The following is a 15907-nucleotide window of genomic DNA, read 5'->3' on the forward strand; positions in this document are numbered from 1 at the left end:
CGTATTTTCAGGCAGGAAAGTGAATTTAATTCGTCTTTGGAATTTGGTGAGCTGTGGAGGTCAAAAGTAAAATATTCTCAGTTGTTTTCTTTAAAATTAAAAAAAATTAAAATAAATGAGCGAAAAGCGGATATTTTACACAACACGGATTATTGACGAATTTTTATATTAACATTATGTAAAGTACCTTTATGGTATAATTTTCAAAATATTTAAACCCTCCTTAAAACTCATCTTAACTTTAAATACTTATAACTCATAAACTACTCGTTCTAAATTCGATTTTTATTTAATTTTATACTTCAACAAATATTCTGATTTAGAACATGAAACTAAAACTGTTCGTTGTCATTAAAAAATGTTGATGATAAAAAATATTAAATAATATACGAATATATATTTTAAAAATGTTGTTTTTAACAACTAAAAATTATGTAAATTTTTTTTTTCAAAAACAATTGTATTTTTTTAAATGAATAAAAGAATCACCCGGTTGATGATGATTCAAAAACGTTTGTTCGAGTTCAATAACTATAATATTTCAAAATATAATATTGAAATTATAAATATTTTTGCATTTTAACAAAGTTTATATTTTTTAACGTGTAAATAAAAATTAAGTATAAATCTCTAATAGAGATTCTCTATTATATTATAGAGTTAAATAGACACAACTTACAAGTTGTTACAACGTTTATAAAAATCGGCCTTCGGGCCAATGCCAGCGCTCTCTGGTGAGAAGGTCTGAACTACAGAACGGTCGTAATTGTTGGCATCAAGCATCATAGGCCATAACGTTGAAAGATACGAGAACCTTATCTTCTCTACATCGTGGTGCTTGTATTTATTATTTACATCAGTCGCCGTCTAAATGTGTGTTGAATGTTGAATTTTGATACCGTTGATATCACTAATAATTATTTAGTATACAAAATACAATATTACATTGGTTTGTTGTAGTCTACAAACAAATTACAATTTGATAGTTGATACAAAAAATGTTGAATTTAAAAGAATATGGTACCAGTAGTGACGAAGAAGGTCCATCAAAAGATGAAACACCTCTAGAAACACCTTTTAATAATTCAATAAGTGTTCAAGATTTAAATGCAAAGTTTGCTGTAAATGCAGCTCCAAATGTCTTGCCACCAGTAAGTATTTAAAATATCTATTAATTATGTATTGCTCGACTTCATTTTTACTATTTGAATGTCTATTAATTGGTAATTGAAAAATTACATTTAGCCTATCCTGACCTTACCTAATCTTAAGTAGTAAATACATTGTATTGGAGTGTATACTCATAACAATATTTATAAAGAAATGCGTGTACTTACTTGGTAAAAAATATTAATTTAAAATTTAGATTACACGGTAGGTATGTTATGGAGAGTGATGGACAATGAATATATTATTCTATAAATTGTCTTATTCTTTTTTAGGTTGTATTTTTTCTTATTAAATTGTGTGGTTAACTTCATTGCATTCTGTGGTGTGTGTGAACTTGAATATTTTTCAGAGGGTATTTCCCGGGTATGCCTTTACCTACCCATCACCTCTTAAGAAACCCAGATGCCTCCTTTGCCACACCATTGATTGCATACATTATCAAATATTGTTTTCACAAATGTATTAATTGTTTCTTCAATTTTTTCATCATCCATATCTAATTGGACACAGCAACATACAGGTATGGCACCCCTTTGAGCTTAAAAAGATAGGCCTGCCAAATATGGTATATTCTTCTAAATATGTATTAGTTAGGTACTCTATAGCTTGTCAAAAAAAGTACTGATTCAATCTAATGTAATCCGAACTAGTTATTTTTATAAATATTATAGGTATTCTAAATATATATTTAGCCATGGTTATTATGGTTGAACTCATTGACGGAGGAGAGGGTAGCAATGTACAGTCCATTTGTATTATATCTATGATAATAAAACTAAATATATTATATTTATTTATTAGGGACACGATACATCAGTTCAGTATCTTGATGTTGGAACAAAAGAAATCACTCGGAATATGAAGTATGAAGAGCTTTTTACACCAGTTGCAGGACCAGAAAATCCTTTCTTGACTCAACAACAAAAAGCCCCTAAGAACATGATGACTGGATTTGTTGAAAAAGCACACATTAATGATTTCATGTTTGAAACTCAAAGAAGAACATTTCATAGTTTCGGTATGTTAAAAATAAATAAAAAAACTAGAATTATTATTGTAAAAGTATTTTAAAAAGGAATTGAAATGGTTAACTATTTATATATTATTTAATTATTATATTTAAATTTATTACGTTATCTGTAAAATTAGGTTATGCTTTGGATCCTGCAGTTGATTCCAATGAAATTATTGGTCGTAAGCCTGATGATACTAATAAATTTAAAACAGTTTTCGAATCTGTGCCAAAGAGGCCAGCTGATAAGAGAAAACGTCATAAAAATGACAAACCAGAAGATATTGATGGATATCTAGGACCTTGGGGATGTTATGTTGATGAAGAGAAAATATCAAAACCAGAAGGAGTAAGAAAATGTCTTGTTTAGTTAAAGTGTTTTTGAAATTCCTTCTATTTATTGATTTTTTTAAACTTATTATTTATCATATTTTAATAAATTTATTATATATTGTTAATTATTTGTTTATAGGAAGATGCAATTGCTATTGAAGAATTTCTTGCAAAAAAACATAAACGCGGCAAAAAAGTGGAAGATAAAAGCTTCAAAGAAAAATCAATTTTGCATAGTAATTTTATATTAAATAGTAATTTATAAATTTCAGTTTTAAATTTAAAATTTGTTTTACAGTTAAAGATCCTATTGACTACCAAGGACGTTCATTTTTACATATTCCACAAGATGTTGGTGTTAATCTTAAATCAAATGCACCTCCCGATAGATGTTTCCTTCCTAAAGCACATATACATACATGGCAGGGTCATACTAAAGGTATATCAGCTATTAGATGGTTTCCAAGGTCTGCACATTTACTTATGTCTTGCAGCATGGATTGTAGAGTTAAGGTATCTATTTAGTTATTACATTTACTTTACATTTCTGTTTGTGTGGTGTATTAAAAATTAAATTTATTTTTAAGTTGTGGGATGTCTATAGAGATAGAAAGTGTATTCGAACTTACATAGGTCATACACAGGCAGTCAGGGATACATGTTTTAACAATAAAGGAACAAAATTTTTATCAGCAGGTATGATATATTTTATTTTACATCATACTTTTTAGGTATTATTTTAATTTAAAATTAATAACAAACATTATTATTTACTTAGCTTATGATCGGTATGTCAAATTATGGGACACGGAAACTGGGGACTGCATAAAAAGTTTTACAAATCATAAAGTATTGTATTGTGTTAAATTCAATCCAGAAGAAGAGAAACAACATTTATTTGTTGCTGGTACTGCTGATAAGAAAATTGTTTGTGTGAGTAAAAAGTTATTTATTTATATCCTTTTTGATAAAAAAAATATAGTTACATTTATGATGTTAGTAATTAACACATTTATATATGATTATAGTGGGACACTAGATCAGGAAATATTGTTCAAGAATATGAACGACATTTAGGAGCAGTAAATAGTATCACTTTTGTTGATGAAAATAGACGATTTGTCACAACGTCTGATGATAAAAGTCTACGCGTATGGGAATGGTACGTGCTTAAAAATTATTTTACATTTTCTTTATGATTATACAGATTAACACATTTAAACAGTTTAGTACTAAAAATGATTGGGTTTTAATTAAAAACGAGGAAAAAGTATTTTAGTCAAAACAAAACAAGTTAATAATTTAAAAATTGTATTTAGGGACATACCAGTGGATATGAAATATATAGCTGATCCAACCATGCATTCAATGCCGAGTGTAACAATTGCACCAAATAAAAAATGGCTAGCATGTCAAAGTATGGATAATAAAATAGTTATATTCTCGGCAATGAATCGTTTCAAAGTGAATAGAAAAAAGAGTTTTTCTGGTCATATGGTAGCTGGATATGCTTGTTCTTTAGACTTTTCACCTGATATGAGGTACAAATTACAAATTGTTCATGTTTCAAACATTGAATGTTATTTAACTTTAATTATTTATTTATTGGTTTAGTTACCTAGTCTCAGGAGATGCAGATGGAAAAGTGTTTATTTGGGATTGGAAAACAAGTCGTTTGTATACAAAATGGAAAGCTCACGACAATGTGTGTATTGCTGCATTATGGCATCCACACGAACCTAGTAAAGTAGCCACTGCTGGATGGGATGGACTGATCAAATATTGGGATTAACAAAGATCTACAGTGAATTTATTTTGGGTATCTTTAGTGGTGTGAGTCACCTATGATTTGTATCATAAGATTCTCAATCATGTAATATATATATATATATATAAATGCTATTTGACAACTATTATAATTACATTTTTTAAGAATTTGTTTGTACCTATATTATTTCTTATTAAATCCTATAAATATCAGCTAATATCATTGAGTATATTATCAATCTTAATATTAATTTTAAGTAGTTTTATGTATATATGAATAAACTTTTTTGATTAAATCACAGATTATATTAATATAATACTAATATAATCTGTGTTTAAATGTTACAATTATGCATTAAAAAAATGATAATCAATATAATATTCTTCATATTGTAATAATATAGTATACAACTTGGGTTAGAACATAAGTCAGTGAACTATTCAGTTCTTAAAAGTTTTATCTCAAAATTGTAATCGTATAAAAATATTCATCATAGCTTTGTTCATGGTTATATAAGATATAGGCCACAATACTACTAATATAATTTAAAAACAATGAAACTATGAAATTTACTTAACGTTTTTTCTTATGATTATGAAATTAAGCTATTTACTTTGGATAAGATATATTTTGAGAATGTTATGTGATCAAATAACTAAGACCCCATTTCATGTTTAGAGATTGCAAAAGAAACGCCACTGTCATACAACATAAAATAAGTTAAAACAGGTACTATAGACTTGCAGTCTGCGGACTTGAATATTTTTAAATTTTTATTTGCACTGTAAATAAGTACAAAACAACAGGAAACTCATTCTGCTGTAAAGTAGGTACCATAGATTAAATATACTAGTATATTTAATCTATGTAGGTACTGAGTGTTGTTGGCCATTAAGCATATTACCGTTACAAATGAGTTAAATTTATACAATGGTTTATCATTGAGTATAAAAAATGGTTTTGTTTGTATGTTAGAATATTTTATACTTTAGCATTAGTAATACAGGTAAATTGGAGTAATTTTTGACAAAAAAAAAAAAAAATTAAACTTCAATTTAGGACTGATGTAATATATATATATATATTAGGGGTGGTCGGCAGAGTTGCGAGCCGCATAGTAAATTGGAAACTATGTAAGGACCAAGATTCAAGAGCAGGAAAATATAACAATAAGACAAAAAAGTAAGATGTGTAGGTGGCGAACACATTCATGTTGTTTAAAATTATTCAAATAAATTGTTTCTAAAATATCTAATTGCTGAAGACTATAAGATCATAAATATTAGTATTCAGTTTTTAGGAATATGTAATTAAATCTAGGTTGTTTGTATTAACTTTACTTTTACATACATAATTACCTAAATAATAAGTATACAATTAAAAATACATCTTTTGAGGCTACATTTCCTATACCAATTAGTGGAAACCAGTGTATGCATACAACTATCAGCAAAAAACCAAAGTCCTCAGATAGAATCTGATGAAGCATGTTTTGTAGTAGGGATGCTCAAGAATAAAGGAGTTTTTGTCTGTACTCTCTAGGGTACAGAGGATAATCAATGATTAAATAAACAAAGTTACATTTCACCACGAGATAATAAATTTAATTATTTCATGAATTTTACAATTATATTCGTACACATATGTCAATTATTTCAAAAATGAATTAATTTTAGTCATACTGTTATATTGTAATAGTTGCATATGTTTTAAAAATTCACAAGATATAATTTTTTGTTTTCCATATTAAATTTATAGTTAGAAACTTAGGAATGAGTACTTTTGGCATGATTTCTTGATACTACTGTTATGTAGTCTCCAATTAGTATATTAGAGTTTTTGGTTCTAATTTTTAAAAGCTTTAACCTTTTTATAGACACCAATATTTTAATTGCACAGTATTCAATTTAATTTCCTTACTTTCAAACTTGAGATCATTCTGGTTTGAAAATACAGGTAACAAATTCTGTGTAATCCATGAGTACTTTTAAAAATGAGGTAAACACACTTTGCCAGCAAATAACTCAGATATAACAGTTACCCAGAGTGACAACACAAATAATATATATGAAATGCCAACTTGATGACTGTTTGGTAGTTGATATGGTTGACCGCCTATCTCTGGAATATGAAAACCCATGGGAAACACGACAGCAGCAAAACAAAATAGTACCACTGAAAAACAAATATTTATAAGTTTATGTAACTTCTGAAATATAATATAAAATTTATCTTACTGGCAGTAAATCCTACCCAACGTGCATATGGTATGACATTTCGGTCCCAATGTGAAGAAGCCAGCAAAATTATGGTGGTAGTTATACATATACACCCGATGAAAATACTGACTAAAGCCAATAACCATTCGAGTCTCAGATCGGGAGTGAAACACACTTGTGGTCTGTTAAAGAGGGTCATACACGTCCACATTAATCCCAATCTGGTGTCACCTAGAAACACATTTTCTTAATATTAGTATCACAAGAATTAATATCTGTATTTACTAATGCTGCTAAAAATAATTATAAGCTAATAATCACCTCCTACATCGGTTATGATCCAGTCAGGCATAGCCAAACTGACAATTGCAAATACATCAGCCAATAAGAATAAAGTCCCCGAAATAACAGTAAGTTTGTCCATTTTAAAGTTTTGCAATTTCAACCCATAATAAATAAAAGATACCTCCAAGTGTCACAAAATGTTTCATAATTATTGATTAATACTATTTACGCATTTCTCCTATTGTTATACTGCTGTAGTAGGATACATATTAAGTTGTACTGTAATAGTTTAATCTGGAACTGACAAAATATACATACTCAATACTAAAAATTCTAAAATAATAAAATTGATAATAATTAATAATATTATTATTTATTATGTTAATGATAGTAAAGTGATAGTGTTATCACAGAATATTCTTTAATCGTGTTTGATTGTTTGGCGGTGCACCGCGGTGGTATAAAATGGCGACGGCTGTTGTTAGTAGTGCGCAAGCGCGGTTTAATGCTGCGTAGGTGATCATGCGCAGAATGGCCGCGCGCCCGTCGGACTGTACAACAACAATAACTCATCGCGAATCGCGATAACCACAGCATCGCTATGATAACCGTATTGTCCACAGCAGCAGCAGCTCTACCATAGACCATAGTCCCCATAACATTAATTTATTATTATAATTTAATTTTCATATTATTTGATTGTTATTTGTTAGTAGTTGTTTGTGATATAGGTACACATTACATTGTCAATATTGTAATATTAACTAAATATTATATGGTCACGTCGTCAACGATAATGTACGTGGTTTACTTTTATGATTTCGTCGTGAATTACGGTGGTAAAATTCGATCGCGCCCGACCATTGAGGACTGACCGATTCTATTTGTCGTTATCCTTGGCCCTTGTCCGTTGTCGTCGTGTCGGGACCTGGTACTTATCAATAATAAAAATTATCGCAATTGTCCATCGGCTACCACACGTTATTAAATTGCCTTTTCGGGTCGAACAAAACATTTAAATTATTAACTGTCTTGGAATGACGACGGACGGTCGCACGCTGATGTTCGAGGAACAGTTGGAAACGTCCGGCGAAGTGGCCGCCGCTTGATCGCAGAACCATGACGCCGTTGAACCATGGACCGCGCCGGACCACAGCCGCCGCCCAGCGCCTGCAACCCAACGCTGTCGGTGGACAGTTCCAAGGGACGTCTGGTGGTCGACCGGATGGACTCCATCAGGAACCTGTTCGGGTGTGAGCTGCGGATCGTCAACGATGGTGGCGGGACGTCCTCGGCGGCGGTGGTTTTCGCCGTCACCAGGCTGGACGAATACGACAAGGTGCCGGACGATCGTCTAATCGATCGGCTAAAGGTAGATGACGTCTTATTTTTAATGATCTTACTCTTCATTATAACTACTATACGAGTCCTGCATGGTCGCCGATCTTTAGCTTTTTAAAAATAAAAAAACCCGTTGTTCCACCTCGACGTCTATAATTGCCGTGTCTTGCCGGCCGATTAGTATACGATTCGTGTTCTGAACTCTAAAGCCTATATACGTGTACAACGTGATTTTGACGGTCAGCTAGCTGCAGTTGTGCAATAGGTGCACGAAACGAAAACGCAATATATTGTTCGTTCGATTCGTTTGGAAGCCAGTCCCCGCCATATTTTGCCACTTGGACTGCGATTTGACTATATACCTACTACAGACAATAATTGTATAATATGTTTACAAGAATTCGACTTTGTAATTTTAAATATTTATGGACTGGTTAAATGATCGTATAATAGTGCCGTAATAATGGTGATTGGTGGGGATCTGATTGATCTGAGTGTTGAATACGGCCCACCCCGACCCCACTTTTGTTTTTTAATCATTATAATATTGAAACAAAAAGTAATTTTTTTTATACATTTCGAACTATCGGTCTGAGAAACTCCCGAATATCTCTACAGTAAAATCCGAGTATAATATAATATGCAACTTTGATAGTTTTCTCCTCATGTCTTCCTCCTATCACGTCATTTTCCTATGGTACCTAAGCACCTATTCATGCTGTTATTGATATCTAGAGGGGTAGAAGACGTTCTAAAATAATTCGTTCGAAAAAGCTAGGTAAAGTAGATCTGTTATGTATGGCATGATTATTATTTTTTTTTTTAATATTGCCTTCTTTGTAATTAGTTTTGCTTGAAATAAAGTATTTAGTGTATTATTTTATACTCCATTTTGAAAAATGTTCATATAAAAATAATGTTTGATATGTTTTTATATATGCATTCATAAAATATATTAAAATGTAAACAAAATATTGATCCCCCTCCCCCATTTCCTAGTCTTGATTACGACACTGCACATTACGTTACAGTAAATATTATCACACGTATGTATATATTAAGTTTATATACCTACTAATACATTAATTAGTATAGCTGCCGGTAGACATATATATAAATATTTGTGGCCGAAAAACCATGTGATGTGCACACAATCAATATTGGATAACTGTAGCCCTAGGTACCTATAGTAAATTGTGATGTGAAGTGATGTTATAATATTACACTACCGTCTACCGATGGTGTTTTATCAATAAATAATTATTTTCATATTGTGTAGCCGCCGCAGCGTCCGAGCTTTTAATTTTTTTATGTGCCTGCTGTGTTGCATTACGAAATCTACTCGCAGGTCAGAAATAATATAATATTGTAATGCATATATTTGATTAATTATCACGCTTGTTGTGTGAACAGGTACCTAGAAATCAATATTTCACCGAATCCTGTTACACATAAAAGCACAATAGAGACATAAGTCTGCCATTCATATTCATGTATAAAAACATGCCGCAACGTTGTACACATACTATTATAAGCACGTGAAAGGTACCCAAGTACATCCTGTTCGTGTGTGTGTGATTTACTTTCCCTTTCGATAATGGCCTAAATCGTTATTTAGAATCCATCTGTGCGTCCATAGAACGTCCGTAATTGGATTGGTGTGTATAGTTTGATGTCGGTACAGATTTTTGGGTGTTTTTTTGACATTTTTTTTCTACCCGATTGCCACTTACGATTTTCTAAATATATGTTCAGTAAATTACATTTTTTTAACAAATTCTGTTTATAACCTACCAGTCCTTAGACTATTCCTGCATAATATTTATCTAGCGTATTTTTTCCTTGACTAAGCGCATTCGTTTTTCTTATTTTCAATTCAAATCAAATTCAATGGTGCGTGACTGCTTCTCGGGAGTAGGTTTCCCTTAATTCCCTATATTTCCACAAAATTTAATGTAGCTCTTTTTAAAAATTAGATCATGTCTGGTTAGTTTTGTCTATAACCAATTTTGTGATTTAAATCATTTAGCAAACATTTAGACAAATAATTGTATAAGAACATTATGAACTTAATATTTTTCAATAGTTAGGACATAATATTTAATATTCGTTATGTAAACTATAAAGATCCCCTTACATTTCCTATGCACGATTATTTTCCTGTGTGTACCTATTTATTAAAGCCTTGAAAAAACCAGTACACTCACCTATATAGGTAAACTACTTAATTTCGATTATTTTTAGCTCGTACCAAGGTGATGTATTTCTCTTTATGTACGTATATGACGTATAATTCATACTATATAATATATATATATATACTGATTTATTTTTAATTGCTTTGGAACTATATTATAATATTCAACCAATTTTTGAAATCACTATTTTATAATGTGTATATTGCAAACAACCCTATGTAAATTTTTCTTGTTCAAATTTTTATCGAATAAAATAAATCATTATTCTGCTTCTTCGGCTTTTTACAGGCCCTCCATTTTTCCCTATCCTTTTCAGTCTTTTTTTGCATTCCTTACCCCCAATAGTCTCAGATCTTCCTTCATTCTGTCTGCCCTTCTTTGCGTAGGACGCCGTCTGGGTCTCTTTGTGTTTGGTTTCCACTCTGTTATTTGTCAAATAAGTGCTTCTGAAGGCTGATTTCCATACATGCCCAGACCAACTTATTCGCGTACTTTTCAAGGTCCCAACAATGCTAGGCTTATTTTATAGATTTTCCGAATTTCCGTTGTTCCGTATTTTATACTCTTTATAGTTGTTTCTTTTTGGGCAGGATATTTTCCTCAGTATCTTTCTCTAATTCGCATTTAACTTTTTTTCGTCAGATTTTGTCCCTGCATGAATATATACAGCTATGAGATCATTAAAATAATATATATTTTATACATGCTAACTACGAATATATAGAATGGCATAAATTGTTTTTAAATTTTTGAGTTTTAGGTATTATAATATCAAATGCGCGCTAGCAAGGTAACTAGATGGTAAATTATCAATTTATAATATTATAATCTTGAACAGTGAAAGTGTTTATAAATGTTGGTGTCGTTGAGACAGATGTATGGACCTATACTATTGAACATAATGTTCTGTTGATAGGGTATTGAAGCTTGTAACCTATGAACATAACTATAGTATTATATCGTCACCTTTATTATATATAATTACATCGTATATGTGGAAATAAAAACTTTTCGATCACTTTGGGTATATGAAATCATGTACTATTATTTATATCAAACGAATAAATACTCTTACTTGACGGTGTATAGTATGTAGCTGCATTAAGTTATTTTTCAGCTGGCTTTACCAGAGAACAAATCAGTTTTCATAAGAATAATAAACCTATTCTAACTTACTTACAAGGAAAAAGATATCATTGCAGGCTTTGCAATAATATTTTCAGCTGGTTTCCCGTTAGAAACAATTGTTTTACACCCCTTGCAGATTAATAATACGCGTATTGATAACAACTTAAAATTGTATAATAATATGGATTCCATAATATGCATTGGCATTAAAATGTTGAATTTTAATACCGAAATTTTTGTTTGATGTTACTATGTTATGAAATTTTGTAAATTATGGTAGTACTACATCGTTTCCTCTGAGTTATCTTCAATTGCGTTAAAAATATTTACTTAGGTAGGTACCTAATATATCGGTTTCTTTTTTTGGTACAACAGAAGGTTGTGGGCGTTTTTACAGTGCTCGCTTTCCAAACTCAGCGATTAAATTTTTGTTGCATAGGAATTATGCTTCGATTGTCTTATTGTAAATATATAATTTATATAAAAAAAAAATAGTCAGGTAAATTAAAAATCATTGTGGTTTCTACAAGACAATATTTTTTTTACAGTAATATTTTTTACTGCTACTGGTAAAAACCAAATTCTAAATAATAAAGTGTATGATCATCAATTAAGAAATCAGATTATTAAAGTAATACATTATTATACCTAATGTTAAATTATCAACAGTTTCTAATTACTAGTAAAATCAACTGTATTAATTTCCATGCTGAAATATTATATATTATATAGTGATGAATAGGCACCTACATGTGTATGTATGTATGTACAGTTGTCATAATAAATTTAATTCATTTTTTAAAAATCATTTATTACATCTAAATACCTAAAATCTATTAAATTGTTTGAATAAATATCCTCCCCTGTTAAATGCGGTAGGTACTATTAATGATTCTTGCATTGGTAACATGGGCTTCAGAATCGAAATAAAAAACACTATATAAGGATGACATCGTATTATGTGTACATTGTATATGCAACAAAAAGCATTGTAGTCATTGGGTTTTAACCAGCTATATTAGTCAGATATTTACATACTATATGTACCTGTATTATAGATTTGACGAATGTACGAAATTTAAAATATGAATCCGTTATCGGTTGTCATATTGTCACGGACCAATATGTTTAGAAGGTCATATGTTATACTTGACTTTACTTGATGAACACTTTGGACACTTTCTCTGAGGATTAAAATCAACTTCTTTGATGCAATTGTTATAATAGCATGAAAAAAACTATTGGGTCGTGCAAAACGTTATTATTATAATATGGTTTGAAAGCAAAATAGAAACGTTCACACAATTTCGTAAAAGTATCATAATGTAGAAATAATTTTAATTTTAAATAAGTACATCTATTATCTACAGTTTGTTTATATTATAGTTTATAATTATATTTATCGTCGAGTAAGAAAACTACATACCTATTCTTAACTTGGATTGAATTATAAGTAGTGCGTATGATTAATTGGTTAATTAACATTCTAAAATGAAGCAGGTCTGATCAAATATTTTTTTAAAATCGAAAATTCTGAAACATAGTAATCGGGTAACTCTCAAAAACATATCGGGGATTAATGTATAATAATGTTAAAATAAGGCTTTTCTCTAAATATAAAAGTATTGTAGCATAATTTGTTTGATAAGGATGAATACATTTAAAACTTTAAAATTGTAACTTTTTAATATAATATTTCGTACTTATATAACCATATAACTTTACATTTCAATAGCTTACTATAATCGATACAAGTATACAACCCTTATATTATTTGAACACAAATCGCTTCGATCATTTTTAGAAATAATAGTGATTGTAGGTATAGTTACAGTTTGTATTTAAAAATTTATCAAGTATTAAGTATATCGTTGTATAACATTTTTGGAGTGGAGTAGAGAAATGAATCGATAAATTATTTTTAGGAAATAGTGAATTTCATAGAATAATATGAATATATTATATAATACTTATGTATGAGGGATGTGTGCGGAATGTAATAGCATAATATTACTATAACTAATGGTGGTGCGATTGCATTCTCGTGTAATCCTGCAAACAATTTTGTAATGTACTAATGTACAATTTTAATGGATTTATGCAGTGTGTATAATTAATAATGGGCATATTTTAATGTGCTCTTGATTGTTTAGTTGTAACTAAGTATGTACTATAGAGATAGAGACAGATAAACCGCACGGACCGTATTCTATGGAATTTGATAACATAAATTATAATTTTTATATAAAAAATGTGTGATAGTATGTAAATCTGCAGTGTATTATAGAAACAAGATATAATGTGACTTACATATTGTGACAGACGACAGTGATAAACAGTTTTAACTATTTTTCTCTCGAGTGACAAAGAAAATAAAGAATAAGAAATGAGTGTATAGAGAAAGTGTAGAAGATGTTACGATTATATATTAAAATGGAGAATAAACTGCCTATATAGCTTAGCCGCTTGGGTCTCGGGATATTGAAAGGAGTGACCGTGAGGCAGAACATATTGGTGGACTGCAGTAATCGAAAATTGTGGAAATTATTATATTTGTGTAACACCAAAATTATGTAACGTGCACAGCTCTAGATATATATATATATATATTAGGTATTTAGTTTTATCGAAACCCCGCGGTTGGGACGATTTTAAACTTTGTTGCTGTAAACAATTTTTAATTTTTAACAAAGCAATAAAATCTCAGATGAAAAGACTTTTAATTAGGTTCATATTCGGTATGTCGGGTCATGATGTAAAATAATTATTTAGTTTGTGAATACAATATTGTATGATATAATATACTAACCTAACATAATAAAATTTGTTTGGTTTTAAATTTAAACATTTAATAGTTACCTAACCGTTGTATAAATATTAAATACATTTAATACCTCGATACACTTCATAATATCATTTAACTGCTAATGTTTATCGTATTGTATCGTAAATGGTTAAGTAATAAATATATTCAGTTTAACGTATTAACCATAACTATTTTCATATATAAACAAAAGTATCAATATTTTATTGAGCTTATTAATATTTTTAAGAATCTTATTTATTTTATTATCTCTCTAAAGTAGTTAAAGTAGTTATATAATAACATTATTCTTATCTCAATCATCTCATGTATAGTATTTTGTTACCCTTGTTCAGATTGCTGAATAAGATTTCTATCTTTTCTTCCCTTCCCTACTCTGTTTGAAATTAATTTCATATTGACATAGTTTTTAAATACCAAGTCTATAAGTATTTATTAAGGAGATATTGTATGTATTGTTGTAATTTATAATTTTCTATTTCAAAAGACAATTAATGATATTACATTTTACAGTATTACTTTAATTGTTGTACAATGTCGACCATAATTTATTATCATAAATATAATATTTCTTGTATATTTGTGTTTTTGAAAAACAACATCATGTCGTTGTAACTTAAAATATTATTTCGTGTTTCATAATAATAAATGGATTGGTAGGTTTGGCAATAGTATTCTTGAGGAATAGGTGAGACGTTGAAATTTGGATTTTCGACTCCTTGTCGATTTTGCGATGTATTATCGAAAAGGAGGAAAGGCTGATTTTAAATCGTAAGGAATACTTATGAAATACCACCTTCGTCGACACTTCGCGTTGGAGGTGGATTAACTTATCGCGTATTATGCTATAGAGTATAGACTATGTTATCATGTGACTATAAAGTCTCTGTGACGTTTAATTTATGCAACCATGTTATAGTCCAAACGATATACAATGGTCGCGGGAAAATGTCGTAAACATAATATGGTAAGTACACTGCAGCGCTGCGAAGACAACTATTTACAATCATAATATATAACACTACTCACTAGTAAGCACACACACACGCACACATATACATACATAATTTATACACCGGATTGTGTACTTAACTGTATAAATATCACCCGGATGCAATATATATAGTGTTGTACCTACTACCTATACAACTTGTGTCGCATCTGCTGCAGTTTTTGTGCATTGTATGGAAACATCGTGCGCACGTGATATTGCTTCTGCAGTCTTAAGACATACACTATCCCGACCAAACAAAAATTCCGTTTCTTCTTGCTAACAAACATACAATTCGTGTGCTGCCAGGACTGCTTGAAACTTTGCAGGTTTATAGCCTAATAGTATATACCTATATAATATAGTGGTTATAAAAGGACATCGACGCACGCTCTACTCGGCATTTTTCTAGTTGGCTAGTTTCAATATAGTTGCCTAATATAATATGAAATATTATATGAAAAAATAACTCATGACTGATTTTAACGATTGTGGGAAATAGCCCATCTTGCCCCCTTTCGGACGCCTTTGATCGGAGACTTGTATAGCCAGTGGCGCAACTAGGGAGGACTTAGTCCCTTGACTCTGGGTCGCATTTATTAAGTTTGCATTTCCACTTTACTTTCACAATGATTCTC

The 15907-nt window shown here is 30.2% G+C and overlaps 2 protein-coding genes across 2 annotated transcripts; one reads left to right on the plus strand and one right to left on the minus strand.

The window, feature by feature from the left end:
- The first annotated feature begins 998 nt into the window (after positions 1–998).
- Positions 999–4450, plus strand: LOC111029779 (pre-mRNA-processing factor 17). The gene is made up of 10 exons (XM_022308941.1): positions 999–1151; positions 1972–2188; positions 2320–2531; positions 2655–2751; positions 2814–3028; positions 3103–3211; positions 3294–3448; positions 3544–3677; positions 3835–4056; positions 4130–4450. Exons 1-10 carry the CDS (start codon positions 999–1001, stop codon positions 4305–4307), a joined length of 1692 nt encoding a protein of 563 aa, XP_022164633.1. The 3' UTR covers positions 4308–4450.
- A 1415-nt stretch (positions 4451–5865) lies between these two features.
- Positions 5866–7920, minus strand: LOC111029767 (uncharacterized protein C16orf52 homolog A). Its single transcript, XM_022308922.1, has 3 exons — positions 6824–7920; positions 6521–6733; positions 5866–6458 (listed from the first exon to the last, which is right to left on the minus strand). Exons 1-3 carry the CDS (start codon positions 6924–6926, stop codon positions 6271–6273), a joined length of 504 nt encoding a protein of 167 aa, XP_022164614.1. The 5' UTR covers positions 6927–7920; the 3' UTR covers positions 5866–6270.
- Between the last annotated feature and the right edge of the window lie 7987 nt (positions 7921–15907).

This window comes from Myzus persicae, unplaced genomic scaffold (genome assembly GCF_001856785.1).
Source record: "Myzus persicae strain clone G006 unplaced genomic scaffold, MPER_G0061.0, whole genome shotgun sequence".
In the NCBI taxonomy this organism is placed as follows: Eukaryota; Metazoa; Arthropoda; class Insecta; order Hemiptera; family Aphididae; genus Myzus; species Myzus persicae.